We start from the raw sequence: 22219 nt of genomic DNA on the forward strand, positions 1-22219 counted from the left end.
TGAGGCTGGGTCAATTCAGGCTCAGCGACTATAACAAATGTGCCCCTCTAGTGGAGGATACTGACAGTAAGGGAAGCTGTGAGAGGCAGAGGCAAAGGGAACATGGCCACTCTCTACCTTCTGCTCAAATTTGCTATGAATCTGCAACTGCTCTAAAGTATAAAATCTATCTTAAAAGGTAAGGAATGGTAAAGTACTAAACACTGCTGAGCAGCCATTAACATAAAACTAAGGCTATGCAGTTGGTTAATGACAAGATCACTATTACCCGAACCACAACAATCCACTGGGCCACTTTTCTGCTTCCTTTTATGGTAAAATCAGAAAGGGTTGCGCCTGCTTCCTCACTCTGTTCCCCTTCCCTGCTTTTCTGTCCTATCCACATGCCGTAGGCTTGTTCCTGCCACGCCCCCACAACTGCACTGGAAGAAAGGCAGTGACTCTGCGGTTCTAAATGTGACACTCAGCTCTCAGCCTTCTTACTTGACTCAGCAGCGCTCCCTACAGCACCTCCTTCCCTCTTCCTTGGAACATTTTCTTCGTTTGTTTCTGAAGATAAAAGGCTTTCTGGCTTTCCTCACTAGCCATTCTTAAGATCCCTCTTCACCTTCCTTATCTTTCAATACTGCTATGTTCTGGACCTTAACCCTTGGGCCTCTTCCCTTCTCTTTAGTCACTAAAAACTAATCTCATAGTATAAAATATATTCACATCTACACTGATTCCCAAATACATGTACCCAGAACGCTCTCCTAAATTCAACTCGTACACAGTATCTCAAATTTAGGTGTCTAATGGCTCCTCAAACTTCACAAATCTTGGCTGAGAGAGGCATGGTGGCGCATGCCTATAATCCTAGCACTTGGGAGGTTGAGGCAGGAGAATCGCTGTGAGTTGGAGGCCAGCCTGGGCTACAAAGTGAGCTCAAGGCCAGCCTGAACTGCCTAACTAGACCCTGTCTCCAAAAAAAAAAAAAAGAAACAAAACAAAACAAAATCAAAAAACTTCACATGTCTAAAACACCTCTCCAAAATGTAAGGATTCTTCCTTAGTTATCCCATTTGAGTTAGGAGCAAATCCATCCTGGTTTTTCAGGCCAAAAGCTCTGGAGTTACTTTTTTTTTTTTAAAAAGACTGTAGTGCAAGCTAGCCTTGAACTCACTATGTAGCCCTGGCTGTGAGAACTCACGGCAATTCTCCTGCCTCTGCCTCCCAGAATGCTGGTAGCTCCATCACACCAAGCTGAAGTTACCTTTAACTATTCTCTTTCTCTTGCTTCAAATCTAATACTAAACGTTGCGGCCAAACTACCTGGGTTTTAATTTTAGTTCAGCCACTTAATGGCAACATAATCTTAGGGAAATTGTTTAACCTTTCCTGACTTCAGTATTATTGTCTGTAAAATTGGGATGGCAGTACTATGCATCTCATAGGACTATTACAATATATCAGTTATTGTTTGCAAGATGCCCTGAACATTGTCCATCATGCAATGTGTAGTATCCCGTCCGTCTGACCACTTCCCACCATCTTACCTCTCCATTCCAGAGTCTGGGAACTAGCCACCCATAGCCCTCGTCTGGATTATGCTAAACCTCCTTCATTTAGCTTTTGTACTTTCAGATCTATTGGCATCACAGCAGCCACAGTAATCTTTTTTTAAAAAGTCAGTGCTAAGGGGATAGCTCAATGAAAGACTGTTTGTTGAGCATGTTCTAGGCTCTGAATTTGATCTCCTGCACTGGCTAAATAGACAAACAAACAAACAAAATAAAAGGTCACTGTAAAGTTTTTTCAACTTTTTTGTATGCTTAAAAATTTTCATGATGAAATTTGGGAAAAAACAAAAGTCAAAGTATATCACTTCTCTGTCAAAACCATTACCTTTCACCCGAGGTAAAAACTGAAGTCTTTACAATGCCAAGGTAGGTCCCCAAAACAAGCCCTCTCCTACCTTTCTGACCTCCTCTCAGTCCTCATCGTCACGCTCTCCTTTGGAGCACAGGGCCTCCTTCCGGTCCCTCAAACACTGAAGCACGTTCCCTCCCTGCGTCTCCAGCCCTTGCCGGCCCGCTGCACACTGCACCACCAGCCTTCATGTGTCCCAGACTCCACACCCGGCCCTGTCCTGGACGCACCTCTTCAAGTGACTCCCCACTTATCATCCTAAACCCCTTCTCTACTTTCTTTTTCTCACAGGATGTATCATTCTCTGATATACTAAGTCATCAAGGCTAAGAAACTTAAATTGAGTCCATGTTTCACCTACTTATTCTAAAATGCAACTCCAATGTGCTTATATTTTGCTGCCAACACAGTGAACATATGTTCTTCCTTAAAATAAAAGTAGATGATTAAACAAAACTATACTATGTTCTGTATTGTTTCTAAAATGCTCCCTTATATGCATATAAATAGTGACAAAAACTACAGATTCTCAGTATCTGGTATATTGTTTTCAGTGTTAAATTATTCTAAGAGCTATTTACCCTACTTCCTACTCATTCGAAAATATTTTTTACTTGAGTGTGGAGGTAACTAGCATAGAAGTAGGAAGCGAAATAGTAGCAAGACTGGGATGCGAAGCCGGCTTTATCCTTGGCACGTGAAACACCTTGGAAGGGGGCCCCAGTAAGTGGAAACTGCGCATTATAATGAAACAGAGGTGGGAGGACACAGGTGAAGCTGCAATATTTACTTTACTTCTACTGCATGGTAGAGGGAGTGACTCTTTCTATACATTATTTAATTGAATCCTTATGGTAACAGCCTTCATAAAATTCTCAGCCAATTTATAGATGAGGAAACTAAAGCTCAGAGAGATTTAGCAATGTTCAGAGCCCAGATATAAAAACAGGTCCATCCGGTGCCAAAGCCAGCACACTCTGTTCTGCATGGACCTTTCCCGGTGGAGGCACCAGCACAGCAACTGGAGCTAAAGAAGGTTGTAAAATGGATCATTTGTACTCAGGCACTGAATTCCTCGGATAACTTAGCATCCTAGCTTTCCGTGAATCTAAGCACAGCTGTGTGCTGGCCACGCACTCACCTGTGGACATGAAAAACGGGATGCGGAACTTGCCACTCAGCACGCGGGCCCGCAGGTTCTGCAGTGTGCTCCCGTCAAACGGCAGGGCGCCGCACACAAGCACGTACAGGACAACGCCGAGGCTCTGCACCCCAAACGAAGAGTACGGACAATCAATCAGGTCAGAGGAAACAGAAGAGGCCATGACAGAGTGTGTGTGTGTGTGTGTGTGTGTGTGTGTGTGTGTGTGTGTGTGAGAGAGAGAGAGAGACAGAGAGAGAAAGAAGACAATGGGGAGCGCATACAATAGTATGGAACCAATTTTTTTATTCTTTTGTACAAGACTAATTGGGGTACTGTCAAGCCAATCATCTTCAGAATAATTAACACTCTTCTTTCTTCCAGAAATGAATTTTGTAACAACCCCAACTTCTCAGTACACATCCTTAGGGGCAAGGCAAACAGCAAAAACAGAAAGAATCTTTGTTCTTAGCAAGTGCACAAATCCAGGCTGGCCTTGAGTTCTGCAGATGCAAAGGACTGGCGTGAAACTCAAGGCTCAGCCCTAAGGTGAGCGCTAGAGGGGCAGCTGCACAAAGGATTGGAACAGAAGGAACAGCTGACCTCCCTCTCTACCCACAGCAGCAGCACAGGCCTCCAGAAGGAGGAAAGCGCCATCTGGTGGCAGGAGGTTGGGTGTGAAGGCAGTCACTTACCCAGATGTCCACTTTAGGCCCATCATACTCCTTTCCTTCAAAGAGTTCCGGGGCAGCATACGGAGGACTGCCACACCAGGTCTTCAGCAGCTGCCCAGGAGTGAAGAGGTTACTGAAGCCAAAATCTAGAAGGGCAGATGGAAACAACTAACGTTATCACAACCCAGCAAATACTAGTCCCTACAACAAAGGAATATGGAAAGGAATCACTGGGTTTGAATATCAAAAGCAAAAAGAAAATACTTAGGAAGTATGTAGCCAGCCACTTGAACTTAAACAGTGAAACAGATATTCACGAACTGGAAGGCAAAGGATATCTGTATAACTAAAAGTAAACATGGTCGATTTATGTCAGCAAGACCAATACTGTCTTCTTCAGGAGCCTAGGCAAAGTGAGATGGGTGATTCTTGTTCCTTTAAGAACAAAAATGAGCGCTGGGGATATAGCTCAGTGGTTCAGCACTTGCCTGGCAAGTGTGAGGTCGTGAGTTCAATTCCTGGTACCAAAAAAAGGAACTAAAATGAAATTGGATGACTCATGTGAAGAACACATCAGAATCAGTAAAGATAGACAGAGTGAGATTATCATTAAGATGTCTTATTCAAAATGAAGAAATACAACTTACTCATAAACTGAACCAAGAACATTTATATTTTAACTTCAACCCTTCCCCCCTCACTATCTGAAGAGGGAGTGGATGGGAGGGGGAATCACGGGGAGGAATACCAGGAAAATGGCAAGGATGGCAGCCCAGAGGATGGAAATTCACTGACATAAGAGATATTGCGCTTTATTTCTGAACAGTCCCTGTAACAGGCTAGAACTCCCTGCTTCCCCAAGAATTCCTTCCTTCCCTGGGCATACCGCTCCCTGCAACCAGCATCCCCCAAAGCTGCGCACCTACCTACTCCCTGTAACTCTATTTCCTTTTCTAGTTTTACTCTCCTGCTGACAAGTGTCTGCTTTTGCTTACCCTCTTTCTGCAGAACTTGCTTCGTCTTTTTGTGCAGGGTCTTACTGTATTATGTGGGCTATTCTTAAACTCCTCATTTCAAGTGATCCTCTCACCTCAGCCTCCCAAGTGCTAGACCACAGGTACAAGGCATGCAGCACCACATCCACAACACAGAAGGTTTTAATGTCAAACATCTGATGGTTTTGACTGCCTCTCCTCACTCTCCGTTTCCTCAGGGCTGACTCTTCTGGTCCCAACAACTTTCAACACCACTTTCAATACCACTCCCAAATCCCTAGCATTAGCTTCTAATACGGTATCCGCTGGCAGGTGGGAGGGGTCGGGGGGTGGCTACCAACCCACCATTTTCTAAAATCAAATCTGTTCTCCCCATCCGCACCAATGGTGTATCTCAAGAACACTGCAGCCATCTCTCTCTCTTTTTTTTTTGTCTGTTTTTGAGACAGGGTCTCACTATGCAGTTTAGGCTGGCCTTGAGCTCACTTTGTAGCCCAGGCTGGTCTCAAACACCCAAGGATCCTCCTGCCTCAGCCTCCCGAGTGCTGGGATTACAGGCTTACAGGCGTGCGCCACCACACCCAGCTTGGAGCCATCTTCAGTTTCTTTTGCTTTCTCATTTCCCATTTCAAGTTGGTAACAGCACTCTTACTGCCTCTGAGATAGGAGATCAGGGTGGCAAAGCTGGCTGGGGAAGTATTACAAGATCCCGGACACGTGTGCAGAAGTTCCCAAAGCCTTGCACGAACATTCAAGCTGGTTTTCAATAGGATGGCCCAGATCTGATGTCAGCCTGAGACACGGAATCTCAGCACCAGCTCTCAGGACCCATATGTGGATGTTCCTGTGGGTTTCTTCGAGATTTAGACAGTGTAAAAGGACACAATGATGCCATGAAGGCTTTGCTATCATACCTTTCCATGGCAGCCCATGCTATGCTTCCCAGCGGAGCGCACTTCGTCGTTGCTCTTACCCTCTTTTTCTATGTACTTGGCCCAAGCCCGCTCTGCAAAGCCAGTTTCTTTCCCACTCTTCGTTTTTGCTTTCTTGAATGAACCTTGCCACATCTTTTTGCTCATTTCATTCAATTCTCTGTTCAAGGCAAGAAGAATCTGGAATCCAAGCCCAGAAGGAGAGGCGAGCTATCCAGAACCCAGTAACCTTTAGTTGGCGAGCCACTTTCTTAGAAACAAGCTACCCACTAACACTTCCACCCTGAGTCTCGAATTCTAACTCTCATTCCTAGCTCTGCTCCTACCATCATAGTACACACTCTTCTCACCTCTGACCTACACTGATGTTCTGTTTACTGTCTGTCATTTCACTTTCCGCTAAACCATCCACTCATAGCATAGTAAGTATTACACAAATCATATCTTGTGACATCCTTACTTGAAAATATCAAGTTGCTCCCCCCGCTTGTAGAAGTCTTAATCTCTCGGCGTTAAAATCCTTCGCAATCCAGTCCAACCCTACTCTTCCAACTTATCCCTAGTCATTCTAGCATCAGCAACTACATCCTGTGTTTACATGTCTTTCTTACATTATTTCTTTTCTGTGCCATGCCTTTTCCTTTATTTTCTGCCTTTAAAAGATCACTCATTTCCAAGGACCAGTCAAGTACTACTTCCTGTATAAAGATTTAACTGATTTCCAGCAAAAAATACCATTTCAATAGCTTCCCCTTCTGTGTTTCGATAGCCCTTTGTTTATATCTCTACATTCCAATTAGGGTAACTTACTTGCATTATACCAAGAGCTGATGAATGGAACGGACATAGTTTGATTTTTCCTAGTCACCATACTGTGATTTGAATAGCAGAAACTCAAGAAAGGGTCACAAAATTAAATAAAATCTGCAATAAAATCATTGGGCCAATCCTCTCTCAGACTCCTGGCTTCTGGCACCCTCTCACACGGGCAATGTCAGCTGGCCCACTACTCTAACCTCTACTTCCCAAGGTTCTAAAATTAGCTTACTGGCCAGGTGTGGTGGCACATCCCAGCACTCGGGAGGCTGAGACAGGAGGACTGTTGTGACCTCAAGACCAGCCTGTGCTACAAAGTGAGCTCAAGGCCAGCCTGAGCTGCATAGCAAGATGTTGTCTCAAAAAGACAATCAATCAATCAATAAAACTAACTTACCGATCACAAGGGGCTTGAAGGGCTGGACCACATCAGAAGTACTATAGCTATGAGAAATGGAATACTCCCATTCATCAACAAAAATAAACAATACTTCTGCGAAGCTTTCCTGGATCCCTTATAACAAATGTCACCTACCTTCTCTGCATTCTCCTATCACTTTCTATCTCCCCTTTATTTAAGTTGTGTGTGTGAGTGCGCGCGCGCGTGTGTGTTCCACACTCAAGCAAAAAAATTGCTATTTTTGACTATGATTTTTTTCCCCCATTAAATGTAGCTTCCCTGAAGTAAGGAGCCTGGGGTATACTAGTTTTTTACTTAATTTACCAAGCCTAACAGGATCCGGCCCACTTTCTCTTTTCAACACACATATTATTACAAAAAGAGTAGCTTTTTATAAATACTTTGTATTAATCTTCACTACTGCTATCCATCTATCTTGGTGGGGTTTTGTGTTTGTTTGTTTTGAGACTAGGTCTTGCTATACATTTCAGGGTGGCCTTGAACTCATGGCAATCCTTTTCCCACCCTTTCAAGTGCTGGGATTTCAGGCCTGCACCACCATCTGGTTTGCATCTATCTTGTAAGCTAAAATGCTGGCTAGTTTGTTGTTCATTCCGCTGTAACAACATTTTCTCAAAATTTAAATTATCCATGCAGAAGAAATCTCAAATCATTAACATACGCTAACACTACAACTCATTTTGAAAGTTCTGTTCTTCCCAATCAGTATTTCCAGGACTGGACAACTGGGATGGGGAGAATATCTCTTCTTTATTCTCTTATCTGCCTGCCTTTGGGGCATTTTGTTACACATTTTAAGAGAATTGGAAGGAAAAAAATAAAAGCAATTAAAACAAACTAGTCTATTTTGGGGTTTCTTGGTAGTTTAGGGAAGTAGTAAGGGAATGTGGGGATATGTGATAGGAAGTACAGGTGGGATAAGGTAGGTGGGTAACAGATAGATATGGAAAGGGATTACTGAGATTTTTGCTAGTTTTAGTTATCTATGTGTATAGACACCTAAAAAAGATGTAAAGATCACCCAACTTTAACAAAAATTAAACCAGTGGGTGAAAGAGAATGAGGAAGACTGCTTGCAGGGCTGCATCAGGAGAACCAGAGACGCAGATACAGAAAAGCTTCAGAACCCAAGTTTCATCTGTTACCTTAAACCTAGAAAATCCCAATCCCACTCAAGGGCTGTACAACTTATTTGGGAACTTTAAGACTTCATTCTGCGGGCCACTGTTTTTCTTTCTTTCCTTTTCTCCCCCAAATCTATAATTTTTATTAGGCTACAGATATATGTAACTTACAAATTAACAATGAACTCTGGGTCTAGATACAATCTCAGTATTGTTCCACTCACAGACTGCTTTTAGTTATGTTTTCCCTCTGTAGTCTTGAGATAAGAAGGAATTATAAGAAATATACACATTCCACTAAATTCACCCATTTAAAGTATACTGGTACTGGTTTTTAATATATTCAGTCATGCAACCATTATCATAAGCATTTTGAACATCTTTATCACCCCAGAAGGAAACCCTGTCCCAATTAGCAGTCGCTCCCCATTTCTTCCTACTCTTCCCAAAACCCCAGCCCTAGGCATCCACTCCTCTGCTTTCCATCTCTATGAACTTGTCTATTCTGGACATTTCACTTAAGCAATGCATGATTATTAGTATTTTTTTTTTTTTTAAAGGCAGAGTCTCACTATGTAGCTCAGGCTGGCCCTGAACTTACTTTGTAGCCCAGGCAGGCCTGGATCTTGCAGCAATCCTCCTGGCTCAGCCTTCTGAGTGCTGTGATTACAGGTGTGCACCACTATGCCTGGCTCTGCAATGTACGATCTTTTGTGACTGACTTCTTTCACTTAGTGTAGTGTTTTCAAGATTCACTCATGATGCAGTATGATGTATCAATGTTTTATTTTTTTCATCACTGAATAAAATTCCATGGTATGGACACACCCCATTTTATTTGTCTATTCATCCACTGACGGACATTTGTTTCTACTCTTAGCCTGTATGAAGAATGCAAGTAAATTTTCTATGTGAAAGAATTTTCACTTCTTTTGGATATACACTTAACAGTGCCTATGTACTCTGGTCGTATGGTGAATCTATGCTTAATTTTCTGAGTTATTAAACCATTCCAGTGAGTATAAAGGTTTTAAAATATATTCTGGATACAAGTCTCTTATTAGACACATGAATTTCAACTACTTTATTTCCATTCTGTGAATTCTTTTTTTGCTTTCTTAATAGTGTTCTTGGTTGAGCAAGTTTTTAATTTTGGGTTGTTTTTTTTTTTCCCCCGGTACCAGGAATCGAACTCACAACCTTGGGCTTGCCAGGCAGGTGCTGTGCCACTGAGCTAAATCCCCAGCCCCTAAGTTTTTAATTTTGATGAAGTGTAATTCTCCTGAATTTTCTTTTGTTGCTTAGGTATTTGGTGTCAATGTAAAGAAACAAAATGTAAGTCTTTTTGAAGAAGTTTGTAAGCCACACTTGGAGGCAGTAAGGAGGCTGGGACTTTTGGAACAGACAGATGACATGAAAAAAATCAATCTCAAGGCCGGTGTGGTGGCTCACACCTGTAATCGCAGCACTTGGGAGGCTGAGGCAGGAGGATCGTTGCGAGTTTGAGACCAGCCTGGGCTACAGAGTGAGCTAAAGGCCAGCCTGAACTTTGAATAGCAAGACCCTGTCTCAAAAAGACCAAAAAAAAAAAAAAAATCAATCTCAAAGCAGAATTAGCTTAGGTGATGTGAATCACCTAAGGCCTGTGCTAAAGTGGATTTATGAAAATCCACTCAGGAGGAGACATAACTTCTATATGTGATCAAAAAGAAAGACAAGTAGAGAATCCATCCCTGATGTATGTGAATGATTGACAGACTTCAGAAAGTACAAGTTGGCTTGGGAAGAAAAAAATGATCGCTTAAATTAATTTTCGTATGTCTTGAGTTTGAAAAGGTGATAAACATTTAAATGGAGATGTTCTGAGAAACAGTTATCATAAATACCTAAAATAGTTTTCACAGAATAAATCTGAAAGGTGGATGGACAAGATTAAGGCTTAGATAGTTCCTATTCCTTAGATGCAAGAATAGAAAATAAATGACAAAGTTTTAACAAAATATTTCATTAAATAGGACAAAGGTTTTATAAAATAATAATAATAATGGCCTCAGGATGGGATTCATTATTCAGAAACAAAAAAGCACTAATCATACATGGAAAAATGTTAATTATTATTTTATAAACATTTTATAGGTTTTTTTTTAAACTCCAACATGAGAAAAGTATTTGCTATAATATAAAGCATAAAAGCAGTATATAAAATTGTCTATCCACTGACTGTAGCTATGGAAAATATGTACAGGAAAATAAGATAAAAGGAAATGCATTAAAAGTGAGACAGTCAGAGTTGGAATTACAGTTTGAATATTTAGAAAAGTCTTCATGTCCAAGTTTTCTACAGTATACGCTTGTGTGAATTCATAATTAAATTTTACTTTAAATACAAAGATGTTAAAACATCATCCTGACATTAAGAACTAAAACAATAAGCAGTTAATTCCAGACACTTCCCAGGTAACGATGTTGATAAAAATACTTTCTATCCTTTGTGTTTATTTGTTGGTAAAGGGAGAGAATCAGACCTATAGATTCAACATTAAAATGATGAAGTCTAAAAAGTTACAGAAGAATGGAGCCACAGCAGAAGGAACGGGTTAAGACGGACACGCACAGCCACACAGCTGAAGCCACGTGGGTGGGGCCGCGCCCTTCATGTGGCACATGGTCATTCACTTCTGCACTCACAAGCAGCTCTTAACGTAATTTGTTAGGTCTCTTTGCTACCCCCAACACCCGGCTTCGTTAGCATTTGTCTGCAGACTGAAATGGCAACTGAAATCCCCTTCTCTGAGCACAGAGCTGTAGGCTTTAATTTGAACCATATGTCTGTCTTCCAGCCCGCATTCAATGCCAAGGGTTACTATCGATTTTGAGAAATTCTTTGTTGTACATAAGATCAGGAGCCTGGGGCTATATAAAGTAGCAATACTGAATCCCTAAAAATAAATAATATCATCAAATGGATATGTGTAATATGGTACGGGAGGAAGGAAAGAAGGGGTGGCACTAATTTAAAAATCAGGACAACTGCAACAGGAAATTTTCTTATTTGGTCCACCACTTCAGAGCTACACTCCTGGCTTCTTTTCTGGCTGACCAAAGAACAATCCAAAGCAGATGTAAATAGCTCGGGCACAACCTTCAGTTCAGCATTCTCAGTGTCTATAAGGCAATGCAGAGGATAACTGGGCTTCACTGCCGAACTGTGTTTAAGTAAACAGCTTGAAGTGTGGTGCTGAGGGGAAAAGTAAAGTAGGAAAATATTTATCTTAAATGAAAATATCACCCCAAAACACCGTGACAAGATCCTTCATTTTTTTCAAATCAAAAAGCCATTTAAGGATTCACAACTTCAATACTGCAACTGCAATGAGAGACAGAGACAAAAAGCAGCGACAATTCTGACCCTTGATTAAATCATTAATGGTTTCTGTTTTCTTTTTTGGGTACCGGGAATCAAACTCAACTTGCACTTGCCAGGCAGGCGCTCGTGCAGCTGAGCTACATCCCCGGCCCAATTAACTCATTAATGGAGGTAAAAGGGAAGGGGGTAAGGATGAGACACAGCTATTGGGTGGACCTCACAGAAACTACTCAAAGAACCAAATATCAACACTGGCAGAAAATCATTATATATAAATAAGATAGAGATTGTTACATAGGTTAGTAAGATAGAATCTGACACAGATGAAGAATTCTACTTTTCCACTACAACATTCCTGTCCTAGAACTCATGTGACCCAAAGGCTTTGTTTGAAATTGAACAAAACAAGAGGTAACTGTGTTGGACTCAGGATTATGGCAGTGATGAAGGATGAGTTTTAAAGGCTCCAGGAATCATAATATTAGTTTACTCTTAAAAGTGGGTCTTGGGAAATTCTCAACATTTAGCAGTCATTCCAACCCCTGGCTGAACTTCCTGACAGGAGCTAATAAGAAAGTAATGCCAAAAACGACTTACTCACAGCCTAAGCATATATACACAAGAGAAATTTCTTCATGGGAAAAAAAATGGCAGCTTTTTCTGGTGGTGGGGCTGGGGGTGGACCAGCATTAAATTGGTATTTCCCGTGAATGACTTACATATTTCTCCTTCAAAACACCTCAACAGGTAGAATCACTGAACTCAGCTATTTTTAAATGAAGGAATAAACCAATCTCCTTCTCATATAAAGCCAAAAACAAAAAAAATCCAACACAGGACCTTTATATAAAACACAGGACTGAGCAGATGCACAAAGGATTGTAACGAGACACTTTCTGTAAAACATGTAAACACTATTCACTGGAATTCTTGAAAATATTACATAGTATTATTATGGCTATAATTCTATTTTTTTTGTGTGTGTGTGTGGTACTGAGGATTGAACTCATGACCTTGTGCTTGCCAGGCAGGCGCTTACGCCACTGAGCTATATCCCTAGCCTTATGGCTATAATTCTAAATTATACTACCTAGAACAAAGGTTCAATCCTTTAATCAGGTAAGTTTCTAATTCTGAGGCTGAGCACCTATTATATGACATGAGGAATCAACGTCTCCTTAAATTCTCCAGAGAAACTAAAGATATTAAATGAAAGTACAGTATATAGATACAATAGCAGTATTTTCCCAACTGAGAAAAAAGAGGTAAGATGTGATAGGCAAAGCCTACTTTTGGAGAAAAGAATGGAAGACTGGCATTTAAGAAACTCTAAGGTGTTACCAAAAAGATATGAATGAATATGCTCTTATGTCAAAGCTAGTAGACTACACTTAATTCAAACAAGAGCAGACATCTGGAAAGTAACCCATCTGAAACTGATATATAAACATGGTAACAGGAATAGGTCACTCCCAACTTTCAGATGGACCACAAATGAGTTCTAAGAGCAATGTGAACACGACAGACACAGCCCCTGCCCACATGGGGGTGAGTCCAGGGAGGGCAGTGCACTTGGACCAAGCACCCATCTAACTGCATAATTACAGACATCCTATGAAGTTAAGAAAAAGTTCAGGGGCAACTGGTAACAGAGAAAAGAGAACAGAGAACCTGAAGAAGATTCCATTAAAAGTTCAGAAAATCTCTCAAAGTGAACAAGAAAAGCAAAGTTATACGTGGGTTAGAATGTAAAGAAAAGAGTAATCTACTGAATCATATAGTTAACCAGTACTTTCTGACTTTTGACTCAAAAACTCCTTCAAATGAATGAATTATCTTAAAATCTCCCAAGAAAGGACTTCTTAAAAATCATTTTTGTACCATTTATGATAAAGAAATGATTTGATATAAAAAATGTTTTATTTTACACTAGCATTTTATTTGAAAACTGATATAAAACATCTATGAATTTTAGACAAATACTTATTTTCTCATCTTAAAAGTGATTCACACTATTTAATTTACTTAAATTATATAAACATATTAATTTCAATATGATAAATGTTATAGTTTGGAAACCACATATATTGAGATTATAATACCCAAAATAGATGGAGACTTATGATGAATTGGTATTTGGAATGCTGACATAATTTGAACCTAAAAACCAAACCTTATCTTCATGCTTTATTTTTAAATGATAAAATGGATTAGCAAAGTGTAGGCCATTATAATCACTTTGCAATTAAACCAGTATGAATGGGGACAGTCCTTGAACCTTATAAATCAAACTTGATACCCTATATGAGTAGATACAGATAGGGATATACATGTATAAAATTTTTGTTATGTATTATACACACACAGTGTCAAAAAATGTATACACATTTCAGGAAATGTGTGATTTTTTTAAAAAGATGGGTGGCGTTTTTTCAACAGATGGTGTTATCCTTGTACAGGGACCCTAGAGGATGCCATATATCACAGAAAAGCCGCTACACCGCCAGCCCTTAGAGAACAAACTGCAAATGCATGTGCAGCAGTCTCAATGACCAAGGTTACCCAAGCAGCAGTTCATCATACTAGTAAATGTCTGGAAGGTAATCACTACCACTTTGAGCACTTCTTGTAATGTAGAGGCCAAAGGTATTAACCTCATGATGTCTCAGTAAATTTCGTATTATTTATACAACTTTTCTTTTCATGAAGTATGTAGACATTTTTTGGCTCTCTCTCTGAGGATGGGACAGAGGAAGAGAGGGAGAGAAAGACGGAGAGAGGAAGGGGAGAGAGAGAAAGTGAGTGTCAGTTTATGTTTAGATGTAATTTTTAAATTTGGGTTTTTGAGGCTTAGAAACACATCTTGATGTGCTACATAAAAACAGCAATCAGCCAGGCATGGGGGCACACCTGCAATCCCAGCTCTCAGGAGGCTGAGGCAGGAAGATAGTTGAGAGTTGAAGGCCAGCCTGAGCCACAAAGCAAGCTCAAGGCCAGCCTGAACTGCATTGCGAGACCCTGTCTCAAAAAAGACCAAAAACAAAACAAACAGCAATAACAACAAATGAAGATTATTCATAAATTTGGTGATGTTTGTTTTGATATACTACAGAATTATGATTTTTATCTTTATTAATTTGAATTTCAACATTAGTGTTCTTTTGCTTAATGTAGTCCAAACATTCATGATAGATGTAAATTTAAACAAAATACAATGAAGAACTGCACCCTCATAAAAACTGCTATGGTAACTGACTACTTCAACTGTATAATAAATGGAAGGACTGAGCCAGAAGCATGTTCTTCAGCTCCTTGCAAGTGGTCAGACACACTTATTTATACTCAGAGGCTCACAAACTATTGCATTTAAGAAGGGCAAGAAGACTTAAATAACTACTTCATATTCTCTCTCTCTCTCTCTCTCTCTCTCTCTGTCTCTCTTCCCTCTCTCTCGCGGTACCAGGAATCAAACTCACGATCTCACACTTGCCAGACAGGTACTTGTGCCACTGAGCTGTATCCCCGGCCCTAATCACTTCATTTATTAACTCCTAAACAAAGGTAAGGGCAAGAGGAACCATTACCATGGGTCTGAGCAAAGAAGAGCGAAAGATCACACAGAGCAGGATGTTTTTAGATGTCTACACACCCATACCTACTACTAGCAAACTAACTTTTCTGTTTGACACCAAGAAAACAGATTGACTATCATATTCATTCTCGGATGATTTTAAGAGAATAATAAAGTATATTTCAGGACTCAAAAATGAGAACCAGATTCGGAGCCAATGGGGACTTTTACTGAAATCCTGTCACCTAGCAAAGGCTTGCCTAAGAAATCAGTCTCACTCGCTCTCTCTGACATTTCTTTAATTTTAAGTTTCTGTCATGTTTTTCACAAAACAGTGAAGACTTCTTCCAAAACAGAGTGAAGGAGTGAGCTGGTGATTGGTTAGTCCCTCCTAACATCAACCTGCAGTTCAGGAGCCTAGGGTCCTATACAGAAAAGAGTTGGGGAAACAAGATCTGGAGTAGACTTACAGTTCTTAAAGTTTCTATGCCCACAAATAACATCTAAACCACTCTAAATAGGAAAATGTCAATATTCTTTTAAAACATCTTGAGTTAGGAACTACAAGTAAGTAGCCAGGTGTGCTGATGCATGCCTGTAATCCTAGGGCTATGGAGTGAGTTCAAGGCCAGCCTTAAGTACACAGTGGGACTGTCTCAAGAAACCAGGAAGGGAAGAAAAAAATGGGGAGAGAGAGAGAGAGGAAGGGAGAAGGAAAGAAAAGGAGGGGAAGGGAGTTACATCCACAGTCATTATTTTTTATTCTGAGACAGAGTCTTACTAAGTCACTCAGTAGAACTTGAACTTAATGCCTTGGGATTAAAAGCAACTTTGGCTTTTAATCATTACTTATCTACATTCTATTTATTTATATTTTTAGCCATACAAGTAGGCTATGATATATGTACACACTGGAACGATTAAAGCAGGTGAATTAACACATCCATCCCCTCACGTATTTACCAAGTCATGTCTGAATAATTCCATGGTTCAGGGACAACAGCAATCCGCACTGCTGAGGTGCCCTGGCGGGGCACGAGTGCGCGCCACCCAACCAGCCCTCTTCTCTCAGCGGGGCCCCCTCTCCCACAGCCCTGCCGGCAACTCAGGCTCAGATTTCCTTCCCCATGCTTCTTTTCTTTTATCCAGGGCCTCAAAGCAAAGGCTTCCATTTCTTTTCAGTCCTCTGTACCCCTCTCCTTTTTTGTTCTCAACTTCCAATTCCCTTGTTTTCTAACTAACCCCAAAATAAGTGACTTGTAACTAATAGATGCTACCATAGAAATGCACTCAAGCTAGAAGCCTGTGCAAGAGGAATTCAGGATTTGGGGAGAAATTCCTTATTCCCAGCTTCTCGGATTGGCAAACGTTATATATCCTCAAGCACAGTTTCGGTGCACCAAAAGTTATAAAAACTATAGGCTAAACAGAGTGCATCCCGCTGGAGTATCAACATTTTCCCATGTCAACCTTCATGATTTTAATACTAAAACAAATTAGACACGACCCCGAGTAGAACACAAAAAGTGCACGAATTTTAAAACTGAAGCATGTGATTTAAAAAAGTATGTTTAAAGTGGGTCATTTCAGACTGTGTAATCAATCTCCCACTACCCCACCCTGCATAAGTTCTCTCCCCTCTGCTGTGCAGAAAACCACAATAGGAAAGTCTGAGAAGCAATGTTTCTGCATTGGTAGCACAGTTATTATGAGTGAGGCTCTATAAGCAGGAAATTTTTCTTCATCCTAGCAGGGTACAATCATTTTTCAAGATCAGTAAGCCTCACTTATAACCTAGAACTATCACTGATAAAATCTGCTAGTTTGAATTATAATTTAAAAATTTCTCATATAAAATAAATCAACTGTGTACCCAAAACACCTTTTGAATAAAGGTACATTAATTTTTCATTTGTAAAGCTCTAGTCTTAGGAATAGGATTCTGAATAGGTAATTTTTCAAATTTTGCTTTCCCAGTAACCATCTTCTACTTGATTGCCATATGTCATTTCAGGAAGACAACACAGCTGAAGGGATTAAAATTCCTGGGCTCCAAGTTTATTTGTTTTTGTTTTTGTTTTTGTTTTGTCTTTTTGAGACAGGGTCTGGCTATGCATTTCAGGCTGGCCTTGAGCTCACTTTATATCCCAGGCTGGAACTCGCAATGATCCTCCTGCCTCAGCCTCCCGAGTGCTGGGATTATAGGCGTGCATCACCACACCCAGCCCTGGGCTCCAGTTTACCTATCAGCAATTCATAATAAATCCTGTTTCCTCTGCCCTCACCACTAAAATTCCTGGGCTCTGTTATAACTTGAAATTATAATGGTTCTCCCTTGGTCTCAACTTATTAACCTTTCAATCAGGAAGGAACACTGAATGATAAGGTAAATAAGGAGGTGAAATAAAATTTGGATTCACACTGATGAATGTGCATAGCTACTTCCTGGGGGACTGTCAGGGACACTGCAACTTCAATCACTACTCTATGGAACGGTTTTCAGAATCCAGGGTTTCCAACCTTGCTTTTCTATATAATAGTACTCATACTAAGAGTGAAACGTTAACGGATTTACGAAATGTTTTGATTTCTCACTTTTATAAAAATGCTACAGTCTTGATCTCACTGCACTAAGGTCAAAAATTTCCACAGTACCTTAAATCTACGCACTTTGAAAATTCTTTCCGAAATATTGGCTTTTCTGTAGCTGTCCTTCAGATCTCTGCTCTCCGCTGACTGCCAAATAAAACAACAACACGGGAGTGGAAACCATTTCATGGAGCCCATTCTGGGAGTCGACATTTAAAGAGAAAAGTTTCCAACTTCCTTAGGTTTAAAAAAAAAAAAGTTTCCACAATTTTCAAAACATTCTCACAACGTCTGAGTATTTGAAAGCACTTCTCTTCAGAGAGTAAGCCAGCTATGTTTCAGTATTTTCCTTACACAAACTTTTTCTTTAAACATAGACATTTATCTACTTACTCTCCGGAGACAGGATTAAACTTACTTTTAAATAACAGTGTATCAACCATTAAAAAACAGACAACACTGTTTTTCTTTGATAGCGCAACATAATCTGTACTTTTAAACATATCTTTGTTAAGTCCCTTCTTCTTGGCCCAGATATCTGACTGACTGTCCAGTCCTGGAACTTCTTGCCTTTATGGGCCTGACTGCCCATGTTCCTGCGGGTGTGGTATGGGCACACTCCTGCTGCTCCTGCTCTCCAACTCAGCTTCCCACTGAACCAGAACGAAATTCCACATCCTCACCGTGTACAACCGGCCACTGCTCTCTCTCTCCCCGAGCTCCTTCAGCCTGCCCTCTTATGAGCTCCAGCCATGGTCACCTTCCTCCCACCTATCAAACATGTTAGATCCAGATTCTCAGTTTGCAGTGCTCTTCCTTCTGTTTGGAAGGGCTTGAATATTTTGGTTAAAAATAGTATTTCTGGGGCTGGGGATTTAGCTCAGTGGCACAGCGCCTGCCTGGCAAGTGTGAGGTCGTGAGTTGGATTCCTGGTACCGGAAAAAAAAAAAAAGTATTTCTCCCATAAGTCATCCTATCACAATACTCAAGAGTTTGTATTCTTTACAGCTCTCATGAGAACTTACTTTCTTGTAAGCACCATCTCACCGCATCAGAATGTTACTTCTAAGGGGCTGTTCTATCTGCTGCTGCATCTCCAGGGCCTTCATCAGGTCTGCACATAGCAGGTGCTTTATCAACATTTATTGAGGGACTGAGCCTCTGGAATTCTTTTCTCTACTCTACTAATCCCATCATCCTTTAAATCTCACCTCAAATGTTACCTTCTCAATAGGGTATTTACTTCTATGTCTTCATCAGCACTGCTGTGAGGTTTAGATCAAAAAGTTTCTAAGCACCGAGACAGAAAAGGTATGCACTAGTCAGTGGGGGGTAAAACCACAAGAGGATATGGTAGAGTCCCTGTGGAATTCAGTCTATTGGAATGTTACAGAGTAAAGTGGCTTCATCCTCTGAAATACTATGGTAATTAGACCATGCCATTAAAGTGGTAACGAGTCTTGATACCCTTGTAACATATCTTCTACTGTGTGGAACTGCAGTTGGTAGCTGTAGAACACACCACCACCCAGGGGTGCATGTTGCACGCTGAGAGTGAGGTTGTGCCTCCCAGCCCTTAGTCAGCTCCACTGCAGAACTCCAGAGGGATGAAAACTGAAAGGTTAAAGACTAAGGATAAACCCCCACCCACCACCACCACCCCCGGTACTGGGGACTGAACGCAAGCTCTTCACACTGAGCTACATCCCCAGCCCTTTTTATTTTAAGACAAGGTCTTGCTAAGTCACTAAGTTGCCAAAGCTGGGCTAAACTCGTGATCCTCCTACCTCAGCCTCTCAAGAGTGTGGGATTACATATAGGTGCTATCGTGAGCAACTAGAATTCCTTCTTTTTTCCAGCATTAAGACTCTCTACATGAAAGAAGTTTGCTCTTAATAAAAAATTCAAAATTTTGGAAAGTGAAATATGCCAGAATGCGATGCAATTTTAACATTTGTTAATAAGATATATTTACTTGCCAAATATGATGAAATTAAGTGATATATGTATTTGAAAATACTCTATGAAGGACTTTGAACACATGTAAATCAGAAGTATAGTGTTATATTTTCAGAGTCTACACATTTTCTGCTGGAATAGATGACAGTGAATCCTTGAGGGCAGCAGTCATGTTTTACGGTTCTTCTCAACACAGAATCTTTTAACAACCGGTTAGATCTCAGATAGCGAGGGCAAGTCCTTAGGTCCCAACTTGGCAACTCTGCCTTTCAGTAGGAACATCTTTATTCTGAAAATGATCAATGCTTCTGCTGGCTTACTAATATTAGCTCCGTTTTTAAAAAAAACTTACAGAAGACAAAGTGTGCTAATGCCATTAAGAAATTTTAAATTCTAAAGCCAAGAAAAAAAGTGACTCTCTCTAGAAAAAGAACTAGAATAAAAGTTCACAGACAAGAGTTTAAGCACACAAAATTGTAAGAATGACGGCTGACCCTTACAGCACCTACAGATAAACTTTGCCTTCATATTCAGGGCTCACACATTCTCTCTAAGATGGCAAGCATGAGCACGGGCGCTGTAGCAGCTAGATTTTTATAGTGTCAAATACTAAACGTAATTTGCCACATTAATTCATAGAAAAATAAATTAATATAAGCAAACATTCCCAGAACAATTTATTCATCTTCAGTAGTGAATAGCATGCATGACTTGCAAAATCAAGATAACTCACATAAACATCAGCATATGGAAAACATAAATTTCTTACATTTCCTAATTTGAATTTGTATTAGTTCCAAGTTAATTTGCACTGTAAAATGTCTGTTCGTAGACGAGCTGTTTAAGTCTAACTACCTTCAGCAAAAAAGAAAAAAAGGCTCATTTTCTATGTGTTTATTTTGTACATGGTAGCTTTTTCTTACTGTGATTTAGAATACTTTATCAAAAAGATTACTGAAAATATCAGGGATCTGGAAGTTATTTTAGTTTTTAAAATTAAAGTTGACTTCAATACCTATCTGACCTTATCCTGTCAAAATCATCCAATCTGCCCTTCTATAATTACTCATGTTCTACTTGGCTTCAATTAGAAGCATTTCTCCCACTGGTAAATTAAGTTCAAAGATGAGCTGGCAGATGCGAATGAGAATCCTGTCTCAGTTATGTGCGGCAAAGGGAGTTCAGGCAATGATGGAGAAACAGTGATGATGGCATGTCAGGGAAAGAACACGTGAGCAAAGGCAAACGTTAGACACCACAGCAGGCCACAAAAGGAGAGGTACTCATTTACTCTTTGGTCTGAAAACAAATAATAAAAATGTAGACTTTGGGTTAAAAAAGTTAAAATTCTTGCTAAGGTATATTTATGAACATGCAGAGAAGCTAAGCCTGGGCGTCAGTGTCCCAGGAATCCACAATGACACACCAGTACATACAGACTGTTCTGGTGATACCTTAGGTTTGTCTTAACTACTAATGAAGAAAACATTTTAAAATCACCTTGCTGACATAATTCAATTCTTTCTAATTCCAATTATCAATGACCTTTGCTTTTTACTCTTGGTTTCTCAGTGCAAAAACAGAAGCAGAGAGGAGAGGAGGGGAGAAGAGGGGAAGGGGAGGGGAGGGAAGGGAAGGAAGGAAGGAAGGAAGGAAGGAAGGAAGGAAGGAAGGAATTTATCTTAACAGAATCAAAATACTTCTAAACTCAAAGTTTAATTTGGGTCAGTGGAGGTAAAATAAAACTACAGGATACCAAAAAAAAGGCTACCTTCTAACTCACTGCCTTAGTTAACAATCCAAAGATCCCTACAGTGACATTTATGGTAGGCTAAATAATGCTCCTCTCAATACATCTATGTTCTAGTCTCCCTGTACTTGTGAATGTATTAATTTACATGGTTAAAAAAAAAAAAAAAGACTTTGCAGAGGTGAGTAAAGATCCAGGGAGATGATCTGAGGGGGTCCAATGTGATCACAAAGGCCCTCAGAAGATGGAACCAGGAGGATCAGAGTTAGGAGTAAGTGATGTGATAACAGAAGCAAGAGGCCGGAGTGACATAAGGAACACAAGCCAAGGAGTGAAGCTGGCCAAACTTGAGAGGCTGAAAAAGGCAAAAAAGAAGATTCCCCCTTCCAAGCCTCCTTCCTGCAGAAAGAACCAGCCCTGTAACACACTGTCTTCACCCTTGTAAAAATCAGTTTGAACTACTGACTTCTGGAATTATAAGTTAAAAAATCTGTATTGTTTCAAGCCATGAAGTAAGTGTAGTGATTTGGTACAGCAATTATTAGAAGTTAACACATTCTATTACACTTTAAGGATTGTGTTGGTGAATTTTATTACTATTAAACTGAAGCTACAACAAATAATTATAAAGGAAGATTTGAAATTGCCAGGTCTTTCCATACTACCTACCCCTGTGAAAAATGTCAAGATCTAGATCTTTGGAGAGAATAAAACAGACGTAAGAGTAAAGAAAATACATAATTTTATTTAAAGAAAAATACATAATTTTATTTAAAGAAATACATAATTCAATTTAATTCCTATCTGCTATGTAGTGAGCTAGTGTCAGACTCAAAGAGCTTACAAACTATGTGAAAGTTTTACACCAGAGAAAAGCCATCAGCCAGTGATAAGAAAAAAAAAAGGGGACATTCAAGGTATGTAAAAGGAAACAGGCGTGTCTATACGGAAGAAACAGTCAAAAGAATCAGA

General features: G+C 40.1%; 1 protein-coding gene across 6 annotated transcripts in view; it reads right to left on the reverse strand.

Moving 5' to 3' along the window:
* Sik3 (SIK family kinase 3) overlaps positions 1–22219 on the reverse strand; it is a 103513-nt gene that overhangs the window by 43167 nt on the left and 38127 nt on the right. For all 6 annotated transcript variants that reach the window (XM_013511108.1, XM_013511107.1, XM_005378194.2 and 3 more), the window contains exons 4-5: positions 3745–3869; positions 3050–3173 (exon numbers count right to left, since the gene is read on the reverse strand). In XM_013511108.1, the coding sequence (XP_013366562.1) occupies positions 3050–3173; positions 3745–3869 (249 nt within the window). The remainder of the gene's footprint in view (positions 1–3049; positions 3174–3744; positions 3870–22219) is intronic.

Source organism: Chinchilla lanigera, unplaced genomic scaffold, assembly GCF_000276665.1.
Source record: "Chinchilla lanigera isolate Chin_1 unplaced genomic scaffold, ChiLan1.0 scaffold00011, whole genome shotgun sequence".
Classification (NCBI taxonomy): Eukaryota; Metazoa; Chordata; class Mammalia; order Rodentia; family Chinchillidae; genus Chinchilla; species Chinchilla lanigera.